This window comes from Micromesistius poutassou, assembly GCF_964030765.1.
Source record: "Micromesistius poutassou genome assembly, chromosome: 10".
NCBI lineage: Eukaryota > Metazoa > Chordata > Actinopteri > Gadiformes > Gadidae > Micromesistius > Micromesistius poutassou.
Window position 1 is genome coordinate 19,628,328 of NC_140280.1, and position 26,942 is coordinate 19,655,269.

The window sequence follows — 26,942 nt, forward strand, 5'->3', positions numbered from 1 at the left end:
TGTATATGAATACGTTTTGAGACAAAATTTGAATATATGAATTGTAGGGGCATATGAAATCCATGTTCAATCTTAAGAACATGGAACAGACTGGAATTTGTTACTCCACAGGTCTGTTTTTCTAGAAGTGCGGTTCCAGGTGTTCGGAGTCTGGTTGGTCAAGACCTCTTCTGATGAGTAGGCGTTCCTTGACACAGTTGATAACACTTTGTCCCAGACTTTTACAGCGTTCTAAGATGGATCTGCTGGTCCGCAGTGTCCAAAGCTGCCGTGAGATCTTTGACATCAGATCTGATGTTAGGCCAATGAACAAGAAACAAGCAACCACACAGATGCACAAATGATAGCAATAGCTCAATAAAGAAAGCAATATACGTATGTTAACACTGATCATGCACACTCATCACTCAACCCAAAGAGTACACAAGTACACTTAGTCACTTGTTATTCTTCACACTTTCGCACTAAAATCATTTTACTTCTGATTTTGAAAATAATCCAACTTCTTGAATGTGATTCTGCCAACATAAATGTACACATGCACACACACACAGACACATAAACACGAAGATGTATTAATGAATTACACAGTATTAATACGGTTAAATATGTGTCCTGGATAGACCAGTCTATCAGCCTACCCAGTGGACTGTAGCAAACGTTGCTCATCTATCCGTCACACATCTAGGTGGACACGCACACCTGTGATGTCTTAAGGGGCAGATTTCCAAAACGGCTTGTAACGGCTAATCACACTCACACCTGGTGGCTTGTCATGGCACCTTTAAAGAATTCGGGAAAAAGGTAGAGTAGTAAAGTATGGCCTTTTAGCAATACAAACATGCAAACTTGTATCATGTTTGTTATTGAGAGTCTCGGCCTCACGGGCCTTGTTGTCAAAGGATGGCTAATGAGAAGAGTGGAAGAGTTGAAGATATGGATGATTGAATAAAAGTTTGCAAAGGTGTACCAGAATAACCAGATTTGTGTAATGTATTTTTTTTTATGGTTTTTAATCTTTAAAGGGTTTACTGATGCAACCTATTAAGGCATTTACTGTATGACAGAGAAACACGACATTTGAAGTTTATAGCTGCAATGAAGAATACTGCAAAAAGTATTCACCCCAATGGTTATTATAACTTATTTGTTAGCAATGGTGAGAAATGGTAATCATGTCATCTATTTTTTATATTATATATAGATTCAACAAAATAGAGAAAACGAATCATATGCACCTATTAGAGCAACTATTTACGGTCTGAATAGGTACTTAATGGCAAAATCCCCAGCTAAATTAAGCAGTTTGGCCTAATGTAGGTTTCAAATTAGTTTAGTACTGGCATGATTTTACAGAAGAATGAATTGTTAACCAGAAATACCAATGTTTTATCATTGAGTTCACGTTTTGTCGTGTATTACAACCACCTGTTCAAAGGGTGTAAACACATTTTATGCACAGAAATTACAATAGATACTTTTCTGTAATTGTTTGACCGTGCTCTCTGTATGTTCAACCCACTAATACAGCAAAACGTGAACACGACGGGGTCTTTCTAGTGCAGAAATATTCATTTTCACGCTTTTGCTACGAAAAGCATTATGTTAACACATGTAACACGCTGTTTATAAACGGCAATGGCAAAACAGCTGCAGGTTGACGACTACTACCACAAGAGGGCGTGAGACTACTGTGTCTTAAAATGACACTCTTATTTACTGACTTGTTAAATCCTATCACACTGCGTCATAAGAGCTTCATTAACCTCACACATCCATGGAAACACCTGTCACTGTGTAACACATAAGACTACAACTTAACATGCACGTAACAAAATGATATTATTATTAAATATTTTGAGACTGCAATATTATACAGACACCAGCAGGTTGAGGTATAATACTGCTAACTCCAACCAGTTCTGGTACAAGCATACAAATACTATGCACGGTGAGGCCTGGATTTTAATGGAAAAAGTGTTTTAGTAGGCTCTTAATACAGAATGACATCATGATCAGTATATAATTAGATCAAGTGTTTTGATCCAAAACTGCTTTATAAGCTATGCATTATATTGAAGCCAGACAACATTTTGAAGGTTTTTGACATAAACCAAGATGGTGGAAAATCCATCATGGTGCAAAACAACTACATAGGGTGCGTTGAACTCGGCTTGGCCCAAGGATTCCAATGATACCTTGTTTGTGAATATTGGATGAATGGGTCAAAAGTTATAAACATGAATGCATGTCCAAATTTGACCTGTTGGTGGCGCTAGAGCTCATGGGCTAGCAACCTCAAATTTGCTGTGAGGGCTTAGGGGACTGTCCTGAATCAGTGTGCCAAATTTCACAACTTTTTACGTTCTATGGGCTGCCATAGACTCTCATGGCAGGAAAATAATAATAATAGGAAAATGTACAATAACAATGGTTGTCTCGCAGCTTCGCTGCTTGACCCCCAAATATATCAGTCTTGATGGAAGGAGGTCCACTTCTCAGTGGGTGAAGCCGGTGAGGCCGTTCTCAGTGTTTGGCCACATTGTTCTGAGTAGCCTGTCCCGTATGGACGAGTATCATGAAGAGCTGCAACTCTCTGAGGAGTTCTTAGAAAAGGTTGTACATGCGCAGCAGCATTCACGGTGCGCCTCTTAACAGCGGCTGATTACATTTTGATAAAAATAATTGTAAAGTCCTTGAGTGGCATTTCAAAGATTTTCCTGTAAACAATCGTCTGTTAAGTGACTGATGAGGTAACATGAGGGTGATGAGCCTGTGGCCCGCTGATCAAAGCATTTGCAGTATTATGAATGTTATGACCGTGGGATCTGTGGGAACGATTACCGCTTATCACCAAAGGTGTCGCCAAAGAGATCTAAACAGATATCTTTGAGATTAACACTTTAAAGTCTGCGTTACTGAATCAACCAAAGCATAGAGATGTATGAGCTAAGGAGCAGAATAGAAATGCTTACTCTGTGAAGTTAGATCGATGCCCAGATAGCCAACATACGTCTCACCGATGTCTTCCTGGGATCGTAACGCCGCGTTCTACTGATGACGTCTGACTAGCATCGGCCACTAGGCGGGTCTGAACTCACCAGTGGCTCACTACCACAACCAGTGCACTAGGAGAGGATCCCAGTCTCACTACCACAACCAGTGCTCTAGGAGAGGATCCCAGTCTCACCAGTGGCCACCGGACCAGTGGAACCATTGCTCGAGGAGAGACACTCACTCTTCAAACTGTCACTTTCTCTTCGTATTCAGAAGGATCTGTCGTAACGTTACTGGTTTTCAGGTCATCTGTCACTAGGACAAAATTTACATGTAATAGCTTTATGTTAATTGTGGGACATCTAATAAAGAAAATAATAAGGCACGTCTAGGTGTGTCATTAATAAACGTCATCACGGGGAAGAGCCCAGATGCTAGCTCATGGTTGAGCCAACTTCAGTTTGCTAGCTAGATTAGCTAACAGTAGTTCTCTGTAACGTCTCTTGTGAATGTGATGTTTATATATTCGTGTTTCACTGTTCCTTGTTGAAAAGGAAACCATTGTTGAAACCATTGTTGTTGAAACCATTCCTAACGAGAGGAAGTATGTGTTATGTAAATGAGTTTGGCTGCCAGTCAGGAGAAGGCCTCACCAGGAAATAGCTGCTGCTGGAACCGCCCTAACGACCGACTGACACCATAGCCGTTTCTCAATTCGCGTTCTCGTGTACTTGCGTTCTCGATAAACGTCATCAGTGGTAGCCCAAGCACTGTTCCAATTCCAAGTACGCGAGTGCGGTCGTAAAACCCGGAAGTGTTCTCGATGCGTTCTCGATGAGGCCGTTCTACCGAGGATGCATCGGAGGTGACTCGTGTGGACTTGGGACCGTTAAATATCCCAGAATGCATCATCGAGTCTGCTGCTGTTCCAATTGCAGAGTGCGGACTCGCGTTCTCGGAAGTCTGTACTTGAAAGTCTGTACTTCCAAGTCCGCGAGTACGTAGTCCGCGTACTTGGTATTGAGAAACGGCTTCTGAGACACATCTTCATCAGGGAGAAACCGACTCCAGCCTTAAGATACAGACCATGTGACATGAAGGCCATGCCACTAGTTGCTGGCTAAGACATTATATCCATTCATTTACTTATCCTTCTGTTATTGTGGTGAGTGCACGCACTACAATACAATTTCCCTTTAAGCTCATAACCTTACACAAATCCCCTGCAGGTAAATAGCAACAAGTAGACTCACACAAATGGTACTGTTTATTTGATATTGGTTTATGGTTTATTGGTTCTTTTGATACTTATCATGCTTCTTCACTCATTCCAGGTGGCAACCAGAGCACGTGCTTAAGGCTGCTTCAAATAGAGGGCACGGCAGGTGGCTCAGATGTGCTGATGGTGGGAGATACCATCTGATATTAGCTCATGGGTGACATATGTATGTATATGAGCGTGTGTTTAAGTTTATGTGTTTATGTAGGATATATATGTTGGACTTGGTATATGCTGTGAGAGGTATTATGTTGTGTATTGAAGGAAGGTTATCCAAAGTGTAATTTGGGTTAAACATGTGTTAATTGAATAACTGGGTAATGGTTTGGCTAAGGGGAGAGGCTAGGCTTTTAAAAGCCTGCCAACCACAGTTTCCGGGGACAGTTAGTATTGAAGACAGTCAGAGTGGTTGACTGTAGGCTCTTGATCATGGAGAATCTTTTTTGAACGATCCTGTTGAATATTTGTTTTACTTTCTTTTGGACGTTGTATCGTGTCACTCCTTTTTTTTGGAAATAAAAAGCACCTCAACTATTTTGCAACTTAAGCCATCTCGTAATCCTTTTTTAAGTCAATGAACCCGACCCTTTGTAACAGACCAGCACATATCAATCAGACAACATGGACCTGCCACCCTTATGGACCCTTTATCACATTATTTAATACATTGTTATCATAATTATTAATTTAACATCATTTAATAATTATTATAATTTAACATCATTTATTTATTACATTTATCTTCTTTTATGTCCAGTCTTTTCCTTTCTTACTCTTAATATTGAGCAGAAACGGTGAAGAAGCTGAGAGCAAACCGGTATGAACCTGTACTGTTTTAACCTTCTGTGTTTAAAATGCTTTTCCAATGAAAACCCATAAAGGTGAAGGTCTGCCACGTCTCTCTGTTTGAGATCAACAGAGTGATGGTATGAATGGAGGCGCGGCCGCCACAGGTTTAGGATGAGAAGGAAAACGTGTGGTGAGGATTTGATCTTTGTGAGATTGTACTGATCACCTGGAGCACAGCAGAGGCCTTCTCTAGGTCACCTGTTTCTATTATCTACATCATCTACATGGAACAGCAGCCAATAAGAGGTTAGTGTGACAGGAGTTTAAACTGGGAGGGGAACTGGACCAACTGGTTGGTTCACAACATCATCCTTTCCTTGTTGTTGTGTTGGACGCTTTGGTGCTGAGCTCTTCATCACAGCAGGGAGAAGACGAGGTACAGTAGTCACCACGCTCCGTCATATCATAATTCATAGGTTATTTTTATGAAAACATGTTATATAATGTTACTGCTTTGTAAACTTTGGTCTACTTGACACTTCTCACATTGTTAATTAATTGGTTCGTATGTCGACATTTACTTGCATGAAAACCGTATTCATCTTTTTTTAAACTATTCATCAAATAAGGATTTGAATAGTATTATGTTTAATATCATTAATACTAGTACAACTTACGAATAATTATTATAATACATTTATAAGTAATTTGTTTAAATTGTATTGTTATTATGATATGTGTTACTATTATTATTGAGTAATTGAATTATTAATGTCATTCTCATTATTGTCATTGTGTGTGAGGAAGAGGGCCAGATCTGAGGATGTGGGTGTGATCTAAACGTCATGAGGAAGTTTGTTTAAGGTCGTCAGTCAGACTGGTTCAACGGGACAGAAAACCCCAGAGGATGATTTCCTCATAGTGAGCGTATCTGTCTTCTGGTTCCCCTGCAGATGTACTTGAAGCCCTGAGACGTTCTGTGTGAGTGATAAAGTTATCAGTGGTTTGTAGTAAACACTGGGCAGCGTCTCCACGTCTTTCCCCTCGTTGAGACTGAGAGCAGCAATGAACAGCAATGAGCGGCAATAAGCAGGTTCTAGAAAAGCGGTGAATAACCAAACGCTGAATGACCAGAGAAACAATCTGTAGTTGTGTTTGTGTCCAGGTCTCCAGTCTACTATCAATCAGAGGGGAGAGGAGGGGGGTCCTACCTCTAAAACATGTCATGTCTTGGAAACATGGCCGCCAGAGCAAAGCTAAGAGGTAAGAAGAGGATCTCTCTGTCTGTGACTGTTGTCCATCTCAGAGCTCAGCAGTGAAACATCATGACACCATCGTGTGTGTGTGTGTGTGTGTGTGTGTGTGTGTGTGTGTGTGTGTGTGTGTGTGTGTGTGTGTGTGTGTGTGTGTGTGTGTGTGTGTGTGTGTGTGTGTGTGTGTGTGTGTGTGTGTGTGTGTAAGCCCAGAGCAGCAGCAGAGAGCAGACTCCCCTGGACCCAGCTGTGTCTCCATGAAGAGTGACAACTCTATGGGTCGTCCTCCTAACTTTAACGATGGACGCCCCTCCAGAGAGGAGAGGTAGGAGTTTCAAACAGATGATGAAACAGACCACTTGATATCTGACCCATATCTGAGTTCATCAGAACTGTTTCTCCCCCGGCTTGTCATCAGAATATGGGTCATCAGTTGTTCTTCAGCCTGAGTACCACTGGAGTTGACATCTTTCAGAACTAGTTCTAAATGAGCATTCCACGTGTATTTCTATGAAATTCTATGTAAGAACAGAATCAAAAATATTGATTGATACTTTTTCATAAATAAAAGGAACAAGTCAGGAGAAACAAATGATTCAGTAGCCTGTACATTAGTGTATCAACACAACTCCAACGTCAAACTTTATTGATTTCTCCTTTTTCTAAACCACCATGAACCAAACAGTGTGTGAAATCATGCAGGTTATGTTTGTGTGTGCGTCACAGTAAATTGTGTCACTATGCCCCCACTGTGGCAGTCATAGGTCTGATCTAATTTGCATATCTAAAACATTCGTCATACGCATGCCAGTGCACTTCCCACAACCATACAGTTAGGTCTGTTTTCCCAGAATGCACCCCTTCTTCGCCTTTCTTGTTGAACTGACACTCGTTTTTACTCTGCCAAATATGCCTGTCTTATGCAAGCCTTTTTCCCTGCATGGTTCGTGCGTTTAGACTGACTGTAGTGAAGAGTAGGTTCGTACTGGAGCCCCAAACTACCAGGAAGCAAGGATTTGTTTACTTGACTTTATTTTGCAAGTAAAGCTGGTTTGGTCGTGATTGCCATGGTTCTAGACAGAGAAAGAGAAAAGTTATATCTCTTAACAAACATAAATATGGCCTTTAAATCAAATGAAATACTTTGACATTACATTACTTCATGATATAATGTAACAAAGTACAGATCAGCCATCACATCATTTCTAAGACAAACAGTATTCCAAAAAGTAAAAGGAAACTTACATTGAGGGTAATTCAAAAGACACACGGCAAACACCTTCACACACTCAATCATGGTGAGGAAGTGGTTAGACAAAGGGGGGGCTCACTAGGCCTCTGCACATGCAGTTTCTAACACTGCCTGAGGTAAATTGCCTGCTTGATCCAGCACCCCTATTCACGGACCTGACACACATTGGCGGTTTCATTCTGATGTAAATGAGATTAGACGCGCCGCGGCTCAGCAGTGACATCAACATTAGTCTGAGTAAAAGCCGTGTGTGTGTGTTGAAGTCCAGAGCAGCAGGAGAGAGCAGACTCCCCTGGACCCAGCTGTGTCTCTGTGAGGAGTGACAGGTCTATGGGTCGTCCTCCTGACCTTGAAGATGGACGCCCCTCCAGAGAGGAGAGGTAGGAGTTTCAAACAGACCACTTGATATCTGACCCATATCCGAGTTCATCAGAACTGTTTCTCCCCCGGCTTGTCATTAGAATACGGATCAGTTCTTCAGCCTGAGTACTACTGGAGTTGATGTCTTTCAGCAAGAGGACCCTGGTCCTCCTACCTCCAGCTCACTCACTTTCTGTAAAGTCTCTTTGGATAAAAGACAAAATACAACCCCCACTTTTTAAAGTCGTCTCTGGAAAAATATTTTTTTAAGATCAAATCAGTATTTATAAAGAAAATCACTTTATTTGAAAATCATAATTGAAACAGTTTGTTCTCCCCAAACCTTGCTCGCACACCGCAACAGAGAAAAGAGCAAACAAAAAGACTTTCTCTCAAAGTACGGTGACTCTTAGGGCCCAGCTCCTACGGGGAAAGGGAAGCAGTATGGAACCACAAGGAGTCGGTCAAATGAAAGGCATTCATCACCAGGAAGACGGGATGTAGATCGACTTTTAAAAGTCTAGACCCCGAATACAAGACAACCACACTTTGTCAGACGCAATTCCAGGAAAGAACCCTTGTCTTATATTCAGGTCAACACGGTAGTTCTATATTAGCATTCCAAGTTTAAATTCAATGAAATTCTATGTAAGAGAAGAATAAAAGGTATAGATGAATTGATTCATATATAAATGAAGGAACAAGGTCAGGATTGTTATGACCAGCCTAGGGGAACCGAACATAAAGGATGCTCCCCTCTTCTCCCCACTCCCAAGGACGACCAGGGCCACAGAACTGCAGTCCAACAGAAGTTAATTTATTCAATCTTTAAAAATAAAATGGTAGCATTGAGCTTCAGGGAGAGCATGGCCCAAAACAGAACAAACAGCAGAACAGAACAATCTGACCCAAACTATCTTACCTAACCAAAACCAAAGAAACCAAAGATTACAGGTTTCTAACCTGACTCCCAAACAGGAGAAAAGGAGACAAACCAAAAGAGCGACTCACCCCTACAACTACCTGGACTGCTAAAGTACCATACCATACCATACCATACCATACCATACCATACCATACCATACCATACCATACCATACCATACCATACCATACCATACCATACCATACCATACCATGCCATACCATACCATACGAATATCTCAAGCGGCGGCCATTTATAGCAGCTCCACCAGTCCATCCACCAATCGGCAGCCAGCACCTGGGGACAGCCCAATGGTGGTAGCACCACCCTCAGGCAGGGAGGAGCAGCACCTGGAGAGAGAGAGAGAGAGCCTAAGGGTGGTAGCACCACCGCCCCCATCAGGCAGGGAGGAACAACAGCACAGAAAAATCCACACATCAACACTGAAAAATACTAAATTATGACCCTGGGTCATAACAAGGATAAACTAATTATTTTGGAGCCTGTACATCAACATTCAGTAATCTCATCTCAACCAATATGACATAATAATAAAAAACAGGACTTTGTGTGTGTGTGTGTGTGTGTGTGTGTGTGTGTGTGTTCTCCACAGACACCAGAGGAGGTCAAAGGATCCCAGTGGTCCGTCTGTACAGCAGCAGCACACAGAGTTGAAGGTGTGTAAATGTACAACACTGAGTTCAGTCATGAGTGACATGTGACCAACATCTCTCCTGGAGCTAACAGTCTGGAGCTAATGGTCTGGAGCTAACGGTCTGGAGCTAACGGTCTGGAGCTAACAGTCTCCAGGCATCCCTCTTCAGACCAGTAGGACGTGAATCCACGACAGACGGTTCTGATGTCCTCAGTTAGTTCACAGTAAAGTTCTCATTGAGAACTTTACTCATTGTTTGTTCTGTTCCAGAGGATCAAGGAGAACGCACACGCTTTTCTAGACAAGGAGGTGGAGAAGCTCTGGAGGGTTCTCTACCCAGATTACCCACAATGCTCAGAGAGCCAGAGGGAGGAGGAGGAGGAGGAGGAGGATGGTGAGGAAGAGGAGCAGAGGAGGCGCGCCAGAGAGGGAGTGGTAGACATCACACTGCTCTGCATGAAGCAGTTGAAGCTGGAGGAGCTGGCCGACACACTGAGGAGCAGTAAGATACTCTTATTTTGAAAAGAGATTTAGATTTATGATCATTATTTATAAACAGGGCACTAAGAGTAAAAAAACAGCAGTACTAACTTGATACATTAATTCTTCTTTTGTTTTCTAATGTAGAAAGTGTTGCTGCTGAGTGCCAACGTCAAATCAAGTCTCATCTGAAGGAGAAGACCCAGTGTGTGTTTGAGGGAATCGCTAAAGCAGGAGAGTCAAGACCTCTGAATGAGATCTACACAGAGCTCTACATCACAGAGAGAGGCAGTGGAGAGGTCAACAAGGAACATGAGGTCAGACTGATTGAAACAGCTTCCAGGAAACCAGCCAGGGAGGAAACACCAATCAGATGTGAAGACATCTTTAAACCCTTACCTGGAAAGGATCAACCAATCAGAACAATAATGACAACTGGAGTGGCCGGCATTGGTAAAACCGTCTTAACACACAAGTTCACTCTGGACTGGGCTGAAGGCAAAACCAACCACGACATAGACTTCATATTTCCCCTCACTTTCAGAGATCTGAATTTACTGAGAGATAAAAAGTTTAGCTTGGTGGAACTTCTTCTTCACTTCTTTATTGGAACAAAAGAAACGGGAATCTGCAGATACGACCAGTTCCAAGTGGTCTTCATCTTGGATGGTCTGGATGAGTGTCGACTTCCTCTGGACTTCCAGAACAACCCGATCTGTACTGATGTCACAGAGCCCACCTCGGTGGACGTGCTGCTGACAAACCTCATCAGGGGCGACCTGCTTCCCTCCGCTCACATCTGGATAACCACACGCCCTGTGGCAGCCAATCAGATCCCTGCTCATTGTGTTGACATGGTGACAGAGGTGAGAGGGTTCACCAACCCACAGAAGGAGGAGTACTTCAGGAAGAGATTCAGAGAACAGAAGCTGGCCAGCAAAATCATCTCCCACATCAAGAAATCACGAAGCCTCCACATCATGTGTCACATCCCAGTCTTCTGTTTGATCACTGCTACAGTTCTGGAGGACTTCTTCAAAACAGCCCAGACAGGAGAAGAGATACCCAAGACCATGACTCAGATGTACAGCCACTTCCTGAGGGTTCAGTCCATACAGGGGGACAGGAAGTATCATGGGAGAGCTGAAACAGATCCACACTGGAGTTCAGAGAGCAGGGAGATCATTGTTTCTCTGGGAAAACTGTCTTTTGACCAGCTGGAGAAAGGCAACATGATCTTCTACGAGGCAGACCTGGCAGAGTGTGGCATCGATATCGCAGCAGCCTCAGTGTACTCGGGAGTGTTCACCCAGATCTTTAAAGAGGAGTGTGGGCTGTACCAGGACAAGGTGTTCTGCTTTGTCCATCTGAGCATCCAGGAGTTTCTGGCTGCCCTTTATGTCTTCCTGACCTTCATTGAGACTGGTGTCAATCTGCTCTCAAAAGAACCACTAACCTGGTGGTCTTATTTCTTTGTAAATAAGTTTGATCTCCTCTACCAGAGTGCTGTGGACAAGGCCTTGCAGAGTGAGAACGGACACCTGGACTTGTTCCTCCGCTTCCTCCTGGGCCTCTCTCAGGAGACCAATAAGAATCTCATACGTGGTCTTCTGGGACAGACACAAAGTAACTCATGGACCAATCAGGGAACAGTGTCTTACATCAAGGAGAAGATAAATGGACATCTCTCTCCAGAGAGAAGCATCAATCTGTTCCACTGTCTGAATGAGCTGAACGACCGTTCTCTAGTGGAGGAGATCCAACAGTACCTGGCATCAGGAAGTCTCTCCAGAGAATCTCTCTCTCCTGCTCAGTGGTCAGCTCTGGTCTTCATCTTACTGTCATCAGACGAGGAGCTGGACGTGTTTGACCTGAAGAAATACTCTGCTTCAGAGGAGGGTCTTCTGAGGCTGCTGCCAGTGGTCAAAGCCTCCAAAACTTCTCTGTAGGTTCACTAATAACATTTATTACAATACACAACACAATACACATAATACTAGAATATAAAAGTTATATCAACATACAATACATCTCTGTATATGTTCTAAGACCTTGTATTACAACACATGCAACACAATAATACTAGAATAATATTAACATCTACAATAAATGTATTTTGGTCCAGGCATAACAAATATACTTGCTTATAACAAATATAAGTATACAGAGACATAGTTATATGATGCAAAGATATTTACTTTGTTTAAAGGTGACGTATTATACCACCAGGTGTGGTTAGCCGTTACAAGCCGTTTTGAAAATTCAGCGCACATCTAGGTGGACACGCCCACTTGTGATGTCAGAAGAGGCAAATTTTCAAAATGGCTTGTAATGGCTAATCACACTCACACCTGGTGGTATAATATGTCACCTTTAAATAAAAGCTGAATTGACATATATTCAACCAACTTCATGTTAATAGTGATATCATTCCTGAAGAGTTACGTGTTCCTGTCTGTTTTTGTTTCGTTTAAAGGTTGAATGGCTGTCATCTGTCAGAGAGATGCTGTGAAGCTCTGGCCTCAGTTCTCAGCTCCAACTCCTCTAGTCTGAGAGAGCTGGACCTGAGTACCAATGATCTGCAGGATTCAGGAGTGAAGCTGCTCTCTGCTGGACTGGGGAGTCCATACTGTATACTGGAAACTCTCAGGTCAGTTTTACATAATGTGCAACAACAGGGTTCGAAATGGCGACACGCCCGCACGCCCGGGTCTAGTAACTTTACTATCGGGCTAGTAACTCTATGCACTTGACAGCCCATGTGTCTGGCAACTTCACAACCCCTTTGCACGGGGCGTCTTTTACAAGCATTGCGGCCGTCATCGCGAACCTATTTTTGCTATTGTAAACCTCTCTTGCACAGCATAAGATTGGTCCTATTTAGCACACGCTGCAGACGTGTTTTCATAATTTGTTTATTCAAATGTTTTTTGTCCCTTCTGATAACCCGTAGGGTTCATGCATGTGTTGCTAGGATACCATTTAATAAAGTTTGCGATCAATCTTATGGGTAAGCCACGTCATTTTTACGGTAAACATAATCTTAGTTTTAGAAGTGAAGGTCACACAGGAGTAGCCTATACTTTTAATGAGTTTGCCTGAATGCTAATCGTGTAGCCTCCACTGTTAACTGTTGGGTGATTTGTATAACTAGCACTTTTTTTTATCATTTATAAAACATAAAAAATGGATGGGGATGTAAATGAGGAGATGTGAATAACAGCAGTGCGGTGAGGTTCGTGGCTGGTGAGGCACTGACATTTTCAGTCAGATTCACAAATATATAAACCCAATAGAGTAGCTTAAATCATCAAATCTATTCTTGAGGTTCTAAACATTTTCAAAGAAATTTGGCTTTGAACGTGAGTAGTCGATCGAGTCCTATGTCCCGTCGCTGGCGACTTTAAACACAGGCGCCCATAGCCCAATCATATAGCCACTTGAAATGAATTCCAAGGGCCACACAAAAGGCCCAAGCTAACAGGAAAAAATCCCAAAAATTAACACAAGAGGCTCTGTTGGTAGCCTACGTAGGTCTCTAAATGAAACAAATGAACACGAGTGACCCCAGTGAAGTAAAATAAACGTTAACACGAAAGCAGCTTATTGATATGAAAATCAACTCTTACCATTGACGAAAGGCCATTTTCCTTTAAATAACTCTTTAGCCTACATAATCCATCCATCAAAGTTTTAGGCAATCAGCTAGGCTACGTCCTGCGCTGCCTGCCACTGACCCATGTAGCACCGACGTTAATAAGTTCTGGGCCAACTCAATGAAATCCTCTCCTTCAATCGAACCAAATGAATATCCACAACCCTTACATAAACAGGTTCATATCCGCCTTGACTACTAAGTAGAAGTACTTCCAAAGTAGTCGTCCCTTCGTTTTCCGTGGTTAATAAACTCCTGATGCCACCTACGTCTCCCATAATCTGCGCTGCGCACATAGGCTAGACTAGGCTAATTTATGCACAATTTGCATTGTCATACATAAACAAATTTCATCACACACTCACGTCCTATTTTAAATTTATTTTAATCACAAAAACAAACCTTTATATCAAGTGAAACGACCGACCCCATCGGCTACTCTACATAATGAGCTGTTTTAAATTTTAAATCTTCAATGCCAAAAAATATCAACATCGTTGTGTGGCAATTAAAGTTTCTATTCTATTCTATTTATCAAGCTGATGTGACAGAGCTCTGGTCGGGTTTCCATGCTCTAGTAGGGAAGGGCCTTGAAAGTCCAAGGGCTTGGCCCTATACCACCCTTAGTTCTGCCTCCTCTGCCACCCCTGACCGCACGTCTGTGAGTAATAGTAATATAATCAGCACTAGCATTGAAATGTACTGTATAAAGAATGAATGAATAAATGTTCGCAATCAATCTTATAGATGCTGTCCAAGAGAGGTTTACATCATCATGCAGTGGTGTGGTTTATAGTGGTTTATACTGATAAAACAATCATGGCAAAAATAGCTGAAAACACACACAAAAAATAACAATAATAATGTCCATGATTAAATTCTATCTTTTCTGAGCTTAAAGTCCACCAAATGGCTTCTTTTAAAAATTTTATTCTGAAAATTGTGATGTGTGATGTGAAAACGTGATGCTCGTACCTACGACACACATTGATTTGCTTGGTCTAGTAACTTTACACCTGTGGTCTAGCGCCTATTTTGGCCGAATTTCAGACACTGGCAACAACAATTAAACTAATTGTGGTATGAAATGTATTCAGTATTGAAATTTTTACTTTTTTTTCATTTGTTTGGTAAAAGTGCTGATCATAGACTGTAGCCTACAGCTGTTGACTCATGTCAATGCATTTCAGTTGGTTTCCCCCTGTTTTGTGTGTAGGTTGTCTGGCTGCCTGGTCACACAGGAAGGCTGTGCTTCACTGGCCGCAGCTCTCCGCTCCAACTCCTCTAGTCTGAGAGAGCTGGACCTGAGTACCAATGATCTGCATGATTCAGGAGTGAAGCTGCTCTCTGCTGGACTGGGGAGTCCACACTGTACACTGGAAACTCTCAGGTCAATTTTACATAATGTGCAAAAAGTTACAAAACAAGGTACCATATCAAAAGACATTTGACCGATTTCAAGTCGCCATTTTTGTTGATATAAGATTTAAGTTATAATATTCAGTTATTCAGTGTGTCAATTATTGTTTAAGTTGAATTTCTTCATTACATTTTATTGTTAAGGAATTATTTTGGATGTTCTTACCATAGACTGAATAGCTGTTGACTCTGTGTGTGTGTGTAGGTTGTCTGGCTGCCTGGTCACACAGGAAGGCTGTGCTTTTCTGGCCTCAGCTCTGAGCTCCAACCCCTCCCATCTGAGAGAGCTGGACCTGAGCTACAATTACCCAGGAGACTCAGGAGCTATGCTGCTCTCTGCTGGACTGGAGGATCCACGCTGGAGACTGGACACTCTCAGGTATGGAGAGGACAGCTCACCACTCAGTGACAAAGTCTCCAACAAGAATCAATGGACCATGTTACCGTTATATAACTAGATAATGTGCTCTCATTTAGAAACAAGAGTTATGTTAATGTTTCCCTGTCTAAAGACAACATGCTGCTCTCTCTTTGTTAACATGTGAATAATGTTTCCCTGTCTAAAGACAACATGCTGCTCTCTCTTTGTTAACATGTGAATAATGTTTCCCTGTCTAAAGACAACATGCTGCTCTCTTTGTTAACATGTGAATAATGTTTCCCTGTCTAAAGACAACATGCTGCTCTCTCTTTGTTAACATGTGAATAATGTTTCCCTGTCTAAAGACAACATGCTGCTCTCTCTTTGTCTCCCCAGTGTGGAGCACGGTGGAGAGCGGAGGATGAAACCAGCTCCACAGAGATGTAAGTGTCTGTTTAGTTTGAGTCATCTCAACACACACTAACTCTAGAGATGGAAAGTCCATCCACACAGCAGGAGGTGACGTCAGTTCAGACACGCGGTGTTTTCCTGCTCTGTAAATTTCTTGTTAATGTACCTGTTGGTCTTATTCGTAGGTTTTACCTGGAAGCTCCCAGAAGCTAGCATTGCAGCTGCAGACAGGCCACGTTTATTTGCTACAGTTTATATTTGAAGCTTTCTTTAAGCAAGATTTAAGTTAACCCCATTGGCTACAAGCAGGCAAAGTGGTTAGTATTGTGTTTTTGTTTCATTTTTATTTGCCGTGAAGGATTTATGTGCTCTTGGGTAATTGTTTGTGTGTTAAGATAATTTCATGTCTGTATTGTAGTTCTACAGTGTGATGATGTCGACAAGATCCACGACATTAAAACCATCAGTAAAAGGAGCCGGAGTCTCGCGTGTTCAATGGGCGTTACAATATCTATGAAAGAAGGTTCAACACTGAATGATGGTAACGGTGTCTTGTTCTCCCCTCAGATGCTTGTGAACTCACACTGGACCCAAACACAGCCCACAGACTCCTCTCTCTGTCTGAGGACAACAGAAAGGGGACGCAGGTTGAAGAGGAGCAGTCGTATCCTGATCACCCAGAGAGATTTGACTGCTGGCTCCAGGTGTTGGGTAGAGAGGCTCTGACTGGCCGCTGTTACTGGGAGGTAGAGAGGGAAAGAGGTGTTGGTATAGGAGTGACATACAGAGGAATCACAAGGAGAGGAGAGGGTGTTGACTGTGGGCTTGGAGTGAACAACAAGTCCTGGAGTCTTTATTGTTATGATGGTGGTTACTCTGCCTGGCACAACAATATAAGAACAGTCATCCGTCTCCCCCCGGCTGACTCTACCAGAGTAGGAGTGTATCTGGACCGGCCTGCTGGCACTCTGTCCTTCTACAGAGTGTCCCCAGGTGGAGGAGGGTCCTCAGACACACTGACACACATCCACACCTTCAGGACCTCCTTCACCCAGGAGGACCTCCTCGCTGGGTTTGGGTTTATGAAGTCTGGTACCTCATTCTTTGTATTGAGATTGTATTGAGAGACACACACACACACACACACACAGGTCTGGTCCTCCTGGTCTGGTCCTCCTCCTGGTCTGGTCCTCCTGGTCTGGTCCTCCTCCTGGTCTGGTCCTCCTGGTCTGGTCCTCCTCCTGGTCTAGTCCTCCTCCTGGTCTGGTCCTCCTCCTGGTCTGGTCCCCTGCAGTCACACACTGTTGACACTGTGTGTGTGTGTGTGTGTGTGTGTGTGTGTGTGTGTGTGTGTGTGTCATCATTTTGTACCACCTAGGCCTTATTAAATGTGGGGTTCACATGTTGGAAATGAACTGTAATTCACCACTATACCATCACATGTTTGATGTAGAATGTATGTATGTATGTATTTTCAATCAGTCAAAATAAAGAACAATATAAATCTATCTAAGCTAGGGGTCTGAATACTCATGATTGCAGTCACACACTGTTGACACCACGTGTGTGTCATCATGTTGTACCAGATTAACACGGCAAAACGGGAGAAACCAGGAGACAAATGCACGCATTCACTGTTTTCGAGACGGATGTTTTTGGGCTGCGTTCCAACAGTGTCCGCTAGGGGGAGACAAACACATAACGGTCAACGTACGGCCTTTTTCCTTGTAAAGCCTGATAATGGAATGATAAAATGCGAGATATAGACATCAAACCTCTAGTTATTTAGATTGGGAAATCATCAATTCATTATATAAATCCTAATGGGAGGGTATGTGGCAAGATTTGTCAGTTGATGTCTTTACATCAGGCACAGATTCACAAATTAATTCAATTTGTGGCCAAGAACAAAGTTCCAGGCAACCTATTGAAATTGTTAGTGTTATTATTATTATTCCGTCAAATTGACCTACACAGCAAAAACTGCTGTGTCTCTTTTTATGAACCTTTCTACAGCTGTAGGGGGTGACTAAATATTAACAAGCAAGAAAAATTACACTGATTGGGCCAAAGGTGGCGCTATAGAAACTAAACTAGATACAAACTTTGATCAGCATATCTCCTGACCCCTTTGACTGACTGACACGTATGCATCTCCTCACAGTGAACAAATCTGCCTCAAGAACCTAGGACTTCCGTCTGATAGATTTTTCACTAATTTGAATCAAATACATATTAAATAAGGTAAGATGTTTGAAGGTAGATAAATAATTGCAGAAATCCGGTCCGAGCCCATGACAGCGACTGTGAAGCCCAGACCACGCCCGTCTGTAGCAGTACAGGGATGAGGTGCTCTGTGGACTCCAGCAGACTGCGGCCGTTACAGCGTCAGTGGCTCTGTTTGGTTGTGATGGCAAATGAAGTATTTTATGAAGCATTGAAGCGTTTAGCCAATTGTTTCGGAAATAGTTTCGTTACTCGAAGCTTCAGTGACCTCTGCTGGCGAAGTGCAAGGTTGCAGTGGATTTAACGCATCAAAATGATTTGATGTGTGCGCGCGCGCGCGCGCACACACACACACACACACACACACACACACACACACACACACACACACACACACACACACACACACACACACACACACACACACACACACACACACACACACACACACACACACACACACACACGTTATATTTACAAATAAAGATTGATGAATGTGTGTTGTTTTATTGAGGAGAGTGCTGGGAAAATATGGCATAGGTTTCTGGCTCGGGTGTGCTTGTAAAACTATGACAATCGACAATACGATCACCGGGGATCGAACTAGCAACATTTGGATTTCTTGTCTACCTGAGCCAGAGACACTATAGAAGGACTTTGCCTGAGCTCAGCCGACCTCTGATGAAAATGAATGACAGCGGGCTGCCTTGTTTGTGCTTGTCGAACTATGACGGGGCTGGGAATTACTCAAAGATTGAATGGAGATGAATGATATAATGATCCAATACGCAAAAGCAACAATGCAATAGCAAAGTTATTGAATAACACAAATGATCCATGGTTTAGAGCACTTATAACGTCTCAGCAGTCAGAATGGATCGATCAGCTGATTGGATCGTGAACCAGTCAGTCAGAACCAATCAGGTCGTTCATTCAGGAAACGACACAGTTTCTGCTTCTGACGTCACAAATCACGTGTTTATTTCCACACCAAAACAAGCTTCGAAGCACTGCATCATAGCGAAGGGTTCAAAGCACGCATCGGAGCTTCGGTATCGCATTGCCATCACTAGTTTTATCCACAACAGAGTAAAATATGTTAATAAACATGTCACCGTGCGGCTCAACTTTGGAAGAACGGCTTTCGTCCATCATGGACGTCCTTTCGAAAGCTGCTGTATCTGAAATCAGCCAACTGTTCTCGGAAGGCTCGACTACCCTACCTTACCCTACCTTACAAATAACTCGGAGCCTGAAAGAAAACCAAGCGCTGAGGACGAGGATGAAGGGGATGAGGAGGGAGCTGTTCTCTCTGCGGCTTCAAACCAGATCAAATGCATCGCGTGCGGCAAGTCGTTTGGCCCTGGCTCGAGCCAACATCTGCAAACCACGGACTAAACCACTGGGGAATGGTGAGTTGAGTTCCGGCGGTGAAAGGTGGAAAACAGTAAGGTCCAAGTGTTCAGGGGGCACTACTAGCAGTGGCGGTCTAACCATAAGGCATAGTAGGGGGGCCCCCAACCAACCAAATTTTTTTTTTTTTAAGTTTACAAACAGAGATGAAGCAAAAGTCTAAACGCGAAAAAATAAAATAAAGGGTTAGGAAGTAAAGTTACCCAAGCGGCTCAAATAAAAGAAAAAAGCGAAAAGACGCCGATAAGTATTTGGCAACACTGCCAAAGATGACACTTTTTTACGGCTATTGTTGGGGATACAGACAGGTCTCTCTCTCTCTCTCTCTCTCATTTATATGTGTATATATATATGCCACCTCAGATAGTCTGCATGTGGACGCCCCTGGCTCCTCCCACATGTCCAGTCACAACGGGGAGCTGAGGATCCTGAGCGTCCACGGAAAAGGGGAGGGCCCACTGGGGGACGGCCATGACACCCTCTTCACCGTGTCTGAACCGGAGGCTCTGAACTCTCTGTCTGCGGACCACAGCGCGGCCAAGAGCCTGGAGCGCGGCGAGAGGCTGGTCCACCGTGAGGAGCTGACCGGGCAGGTTGGAAATCATCTTCTCATTCACCATCCAAAAGAGAGGCTTCCTCTGTTACAACTCCAGCACACACCCATAGAAAGCACACACCTTCATGATTCAATGTGTCGCAGATTGACAACTATTCTGTGCATATGAAAGAATATGTCTTGTGTGTGTTTCCTTCTTTATGTGGAAAGCAGCGGACCCCACACACCATTTTAATCAAAGAGGAAGAGGATATTGGTGGAGGCATGCCCGCTGTAGGTTAGTAATACACATTGCATCCATGCAAGCAAGCAAACGACCTAGATCAACTGAGAATGTACTCGATTCTACCTGGTCCTCTTTTGAAAGAGCATCATGACCAGAGCCCTGCTAACACACAAGGACTACTTATACAGTTTATAGTAGAATGATTTACATCTTCTTCATGGCACAGGAGTCAGGAATGCTGAGATCTGCTCTGATTCCCAATATAACTCCAGTATTGGTAACACAGGTGACAGGAAACAACAGATGACCTTGGTTGTGTCTTTATGACCTCCCCACATCCTTAAAAGGGGGAGACGTAGCGGTGCCATCTCAGCTGGAGCCTTTGACCCTTGACCCCCCAAGGGGGACAATGAAAAGGCATAATCAACAAATGGAATGAATAGAAAGATAGAATGTCAAAATTAGGGCTATCAAATTAACGCGTTAATTTTGATTGATTAATCACAGAAAAAATAATGCATTAAAAAAATGAACGCAGATTATTATTTATATTTTCAGATTGAGTTTATTTTTTGGCACATACAGTATTCAAGAAAGTGTTAAAGTCAAGACAAAGTATTGTATATTTTTTGCCTGAAATGAATTGCATTTGCAATGCATCTTGAGTGAGATGGAAATGTTTTTAATTAAATCTTAAAATGCTCCGTATGTTATTGAAATACATGTTTTAAATAGGAGAGACATTGAACTTTAAAGTATATTATGTCTATTATTCATTGAATCACTCACCTGCCATCATTTATTTGAATTAAATTATTTTGAAATACTTTCTCTGCAAAATGTAAGTATGCGATTTAGATTAATTAATCACATAGCCGGTAATTAATTTGATTTTTTTTTATCGTTTGACAGCCCTATTCAAAATATAATTATTCCAATACACAAGGGTTCAAAGTACATACTGCATCCCTTTGTGCAAATAATGAATTAATACAATTACTTTCTGTCTGTCTTTGTTTCCTCTCTGCAGGAGACAGCGATGACTTTGGAGACCGCAGCACACAGCGCAGCGCCACCTCAGATGGTCTGCATGTGGACGCCCCTGGCTCCTCCCACATGTCCAGTCACAACGGGGAGCTGAGGATCCTGAGCGTCCACGGAAAAGGGGAGGGCCCACTGGGGGACGGCCATGACACCCTCTTCACCGTGTCTGAACCGGAGGCTCTGAACTCTCTGTCTGCGGACCACAGCGCGGCCAAGAGCCTGGAGCGCGGCGAGAGGCTGGTCCACCGTGAGGAGCTGACCGGGCAGGTTGGAAATCATCTTCTCATTCACCATCCAAAAGAGAGGCTTCCTCTGTTACAACTCCAGCACACACCCATAGAAAGCACACACCTTCATGATTCAATGTGTCGGGCAGATTGACAACTATTCTGTGCATATGAAAGAATATGTCTTGTGTGTGTTTCCTTCTTTATGTGGAAAGCAGCAGACCCCACACACCATTTTAATCAAGGAGGAAGAGGATATTGGTGGAGGCATGCCCGCTGTAGGTTAGTAATACACATTGCATCCATGCAAGCAAGCAAACGACCTGGATCAACTGAGAATGTACTCGATTCTACCTGGTCCTCTTTTGAAAGAGCATCATGACCAGAGCCCTGCTAACACACAAGGACTACTTATACAGTTTATAGTAGAATGATTTACATCTTCTTCATGGCAGACAGGAGTCAGGAATGCTGAGATCTGCTCTGATTCCCAATATAACTCCAGTATTGGTAACACAGGTGACAGGAAACAACAGATGACCTTGGTTGTGTCTTTATGACCTCCCCACATCCTTAAAAGGGGGAGACGTAGCGGTGCCATCTCAGCTGGAGCCTTTGACCCTTGACCCCCCAAGGGGGACAATGAAAAGGCATAATCAACAAATGGAATGAATAGAAAGATAGTCAAAATATAATTATTCCAATACACAAGGGTTCAAAGTACATACTGAATCCCTTTGTGCAAATAATGAATTAATACAATTACTTTCTGTCTGTCTTTGTTTCCTCTCTGCAGGAGACTGCGATGACTTTGGAGACCGCAGCACACAGCGCAGTGCCACCTCAGATGGTCTGCATGTGGACGCCCCTGGCTCCTCCCACATGTCCAGTCACAACGGGGAGCTGAGGATCCTGAGCGTCCACGGAAAAGGGGAGGGCCCACTGGGGGACGGCCATGACACCCTCTTCACCGTGTCTGAACCGGAGGCTCTGAACTCTCTGTCTGCGGACCACAGCGCGGCCAAGAGCCTGGAGCGCGGCGAGAGGCTGGTCCACCGTGAGGAGCTGACCGGGCATCGGGGCGGCCGCAAGGGCCGGCCCCGTGTCTTGTTGGCCAAGGGTTTTCCAGATGATACCAAGATGACCATCCACATGCGTACCCACAACGGCGAGAAGCCCTACAGGTGTGACCAATGCATGAAGAGCTTCCAACTGAAAGGCAACCTGAAGAGCCACATGAGGACTCACTCTAAGGAGAAGCCCTATGAGTGTGACCAATGCATGAAGCGCTTCGCACGGAGCGCCACCCTAAAGCTCCACATGAGGACTCACTCTGGGGAGAAGCCCTACAGTTGTGAACAATGCATGAAGTGCTTCGGACGGAGCTCTCACCTGAAGAGCCACATGAGGACTCACTCCGGGGAGAAGCCCTACAGGTGTGACCAATGCATGAAGCGCTTCAGTAAGAGCTGCGACCTGAAGATCCACATGAGGATTCACTCCGGGGAGAAGCCCTACGGGTGTGACCAATGCATGAAGCGCTTCACTACAAGTTCCAACCTGAAGAGCCACATGAGGACTCACTCCGGGGAGAAACCCTACAGGTGTGACCAATGCGTGACGAGATTCAGTCAGAGCGCCAACCTGAAGACCCACATGAGGATTCACTCAGGGGAGAAGCCCTGAGGGTTCCTGCAGTGCAACGCCAGCTTCAGCGACACCGATACTTCGGTACCAAGTCGATACCAAAATTCTAAAAACGTGACGGTACTCGTTTTTCTTAGTACCATAGGTACCGAGGATGCAATTCCTCCGGACGTCACGTGGGCAGCATATACACCTACACGGGAACATGGAAGATGGCAACTGCAGCGAGTGAGACGGCTCCGCCTCGACTCGTCGATTAAAAAGAATAGCAAGAGTCGTGTCTGGAAGTACTTTGCGGTTGGAACGCTGCACCGCGCGACTGTTTCAGACGGGACCCGTTTCAATATTGAGCTTCTAAACACGCATGGTACGATCGTTCGGCATCACTTACTTGATGTTGTTTTGATTGAAGATCGGCAGGTTGTAGTGGGTGCGGAAGTGAATGTGTGTGTGCGTGCGCGTGTGCCTGTTGCGAGCGTATGCGATTTCAAAGTAACAAACCAACTCAAAGCCGATGCATGCATCCAAAACGATTCGTTCAAAACCAAATAAACAAATCAAAAACAGCGTCGCTTATTCGCTTCAAATACTTTTTCTTTTCAAAACTTGGTAATTGATACGGCGCGGTACCGAGCGGTTGAAAACAATGTTGGCGTCTCCTGTGGCTGCCTTGCGCACCTGCGTTATATTACTTAATATTAGGTTGGAAGTTATGTTTTAAACCCCGCCATGCACGCAAGTGTAAACGCGAGCCGCATAGCTGCATGACTGCCTGCTTTCAGCGTGTATTTTTTTATTACTTGAACGCTACATGCCACTGTTCTTTTTTTGTAATGTTAATAGTGGTTTATTTTTATTCATTACTTGAAGGCTACATGCCAGTGCCACTGTTTTTTGTAATGTTTAAATGTTTTTAATAAATGAGTGTATGTTGAAGTACATGGGATTTATTGTTTTGTTTTTGACCGTGGTATCGAATTGGGTATCGAGAATCGTGGAATTTCACTGGTATTGACTATGAAATTTCTGGTATCGTGACATCCCTAGCGACACTAGCAATTTGCGTTGGCACATGCTCAAGCACAGAGGCAATGGGTGCTTTGACACAGGGCATCGTGGCGCTTTGATTGACACCTCTATCCTCTATTCGTTGAAATGCCTGCTTTATGCTTTTTTTCATCATGATTTTACGACAATTACGAACATCGGATTCGCTTTCTGTTTAAAATGTTAGAAGTAATTGAAGTCTGTGTGATGTAGAATAACTTATTTTTGGACATTTCGGACAACTAAATATTTGATTTAATTGATTTAGAGCATGATCATGGGAAGATACAGTCAGCAAAGTTACCAAGCATACATTCAATGAAACAATGGGTGTACATGATTCTTATAGGCAATTTCACATTGTGGGTGTTAGACTTCAGCTTATTTCTAAACTATATATATATATATATATATAGACTCTGCGTTGTGTATTTTTTTGTCGTAGTAGTAATTCTTCAAGTGGAAATCAAGGCAACTTGACAGGTTGGATCAGAGGGTGGAATAGATGGTTTATTAGAGGATGTAAAACAGCACAGGTACAGTTTGGTGGAATAGTCTTTGGCCCAATCCCATTTCTCTCTGTAACCCTTGTCCCATGTAGTTAAATAATAAATCTAGAGTGGTTAATACAATAAGACTGGGCCTGGGCTCGTTGTAGGAAACTACAACTTTGATTCATATGTTACTGTTAGATAATTTTAATAAATGACCACCACAACTGTATTTTAAAGGTAAAAGTATTCATTCACATATTTATTCACGTATTTATTCACAAAATGAAATACTAGTTGAATGTATTTTAGGAAAAGAAACAAATAAAATCAGATGCACGGGATTCTCCAATTTACAACAATGCAAACTCAATGTACCACACACAATCAAATTAACAACACACTTTAAATGAGGTTAACCCGTTGCAGGCCTGTTATTTGAAGCTTGTGTGCGGTGGGGCCTAAAAACTGTACTGGCCGCTTCACTCAGCGTTGAGCTCAAAATAAAAGCAGGTGCATGTGTAGGTCAGTACTCACGACATCCAGGGGGTAATTAGTAGGGGCACAAAGGGATTGGGGGGTGATATTCTCACGAAGATAATGGCGATGGCGGTGGCGAAGTCACAAGGAAGAAAACACAGAAACAGCAGGGCCATCTGCTGGAAACCCCTCTCTCTCCAACGTCCAGCTCCTTTAAGCATATTATCCGATGAGCCACAATATCAAACACTATTTCATATCGAACTAGAATTAGCTTTGCGTTAACTTAAGTCACAATACAGAACTACGATATGCGGGCAATGGCACAGAATGCTACCGCTAACTAGCACGTCGCTAACCGCGTTACACATCCAGTACTCTTCGTTACTATAACAGTTAGATATAGCACAATGGAGGCATACACATCGTATTCACCTTTTGCAGGTCACAAAGAAGTTTAAATCAGGACCACGAGTAGTGGTCCTGAAAGCAGGTTTCTTTCTCTACATGTGCTCACTACTCCCCACACTAACCTGCTGCACTAGTCCCGCCCGTTACACGCTGAGGCTTAATTCGGATTGGCTTGTGAGGTCTTAATACAACCAAAGACAAAACAGAAATTAAATGATTTACGTGTTACAGGTAACAGGTTAAGTTAAACATAAACACGGCTTCTTCCTCTCTTTTATATCCTGAATTCACAAATATTTTACAGACTTGATAAACTTAAAGACCTTTATATTAATTTACCTTTTAACTGTAAATAGTCTTATTAAACGTATTATATTTATGCTTTTAACCCGCACACATTTTAACCCATTTTATTATTATGAACTCTATTTATTTATGAACATTTAACACAGCATTTTATTATACTGTTAATTATTTTTTATGCTCTGTAACTTATGGTTTTTGTACAGGGCTACATCTCCCCTTAACAAGAACACTTGCTTTGAGTGCCCTTGCCCTTGCTCCCATAAGTATTGGGACCCCCTACCCCTTCGCGGGAACGCGTAAAATCTAGGGTAAGGGCTCCAATCTAGGGGAAGGGGTAGAATTGGGACAGGGCCTTAGTGTAGGTGGTGAGGAGCGGTCTCCAGACGTGCTCCTTGGCTGTCCATCCCTCTTCTCCTCCAACCAAAGGTTTGGGGCGAGTATTGTAGGACTAATAACTAAAGAACAGATGCAGTGTATCCTTGGTATACGGCCCTGGCTATGCCCCAGACGGCCTGCTTGGTTGGTCCTTGGTGGGACATAAACAAATGGAGGATTGTTGGAATAAGCCCTGGTATCAGTAGGAGAGGCGCTGGCCTGTCCCCACACTAAGAACTGTGAAGACAGAGAGACGCTGAAAAACACCAACATTCTACATTCCTCCCTCTTGATCAGGTTGAACATAGTTTAAAGAAGAGGCGTTCCGGTTCCAGAGCCTCAACCGATCACCAGCCGGGGGTAAGTCTGGGGGATTCAGTGTGGGAGTTGGTCCTAGGGGGTCTGGTCAGAGTAGGATATTAAACGTAGTTTAAAGATCACCCTTTAAATGAGTATTTAGTGTATCTACTGGTAAACAATGAACACTACAACACGACATAACATGGACCACGGCAATTAGGAGGCAGTTATAAACGTTCCGTCCACACAAACATGGTCCCATTTACTGCAGGCAAGGCATCCGTACATTGACCAACCTTTCCTGATATGGCAACCTGTTCCCGTGAACACACTCCTACCCGCAGATATATATCGAACA

At 43.2% G+C, this 26,942-nt stretch overlaps 2 protein-coding genes across 3 annotated transcripts; both read left to right on the forward strand.

The window, feature by feature from the left end:
* Window positions 1–1,638: 1,638 nt before the first annotated feature.
* Window positions 1,639–16,959, forward strand: LOC311354488 (NLR family CARD domain-containing protein 3-like; the record flags this gene model as incomplete). Its single annotated transcript, XM_084474283.1, has 9 exons — window positions 1,639–1,682; window positions 9,468–9,531; window positions 9,780–10,011; window positions 10,137–11,934; window positions 12,466–12,639; window positions 14,861–15,034; window positions 15,269–15,442; window positions 15,821–15,867; window positions 16,403–16,959. 9 exons carry the CDS (start codon window positions 1,639–1,641, stop codon window positions 16,957–16,959), a joined length of 3,264 nt encoding a protein of 1,087 aa, XP_084330409.1.
* A 2,358-nt stretch (window positions 16,960–19,317) lies between these two features.
* LOC311354561 (uncharacterized protein) lies at window positions 19,318–24,022 on the forward strand. 2 transcript variants are annotated; one of them, XM_084474367.1, is made up of 6 exons: window positions 19,318–19,473; window positions 19,838–20,067; window positions 20,241–20,307; window positions 21,287–21,567; window positions 21,743–21,809; window positions 22,324–24,022. In XM_084474367.1, exons 1-6 carry the CDS (start codon window positions 19,344–19,346, stop codon window positions 23,211–23,213), a joined length of 1,665 nt encoding a protein of 554 aa, XP_084330493.1. In that variant the 5' UTR covers window positions 19,318–19,343; the 3' UTR covers window positions 23,214–24,022. The 2 variants fall into 2 exon arrangements, with proteins under 2 accessions (XP_084330493.1, XP_084330494.1); XM_084474368.1 differs by having other exon boundaries at window positions 20,244–20,307.
* Window positions 24,023–26,942: the final 2,920 nt, after the last annotated feature.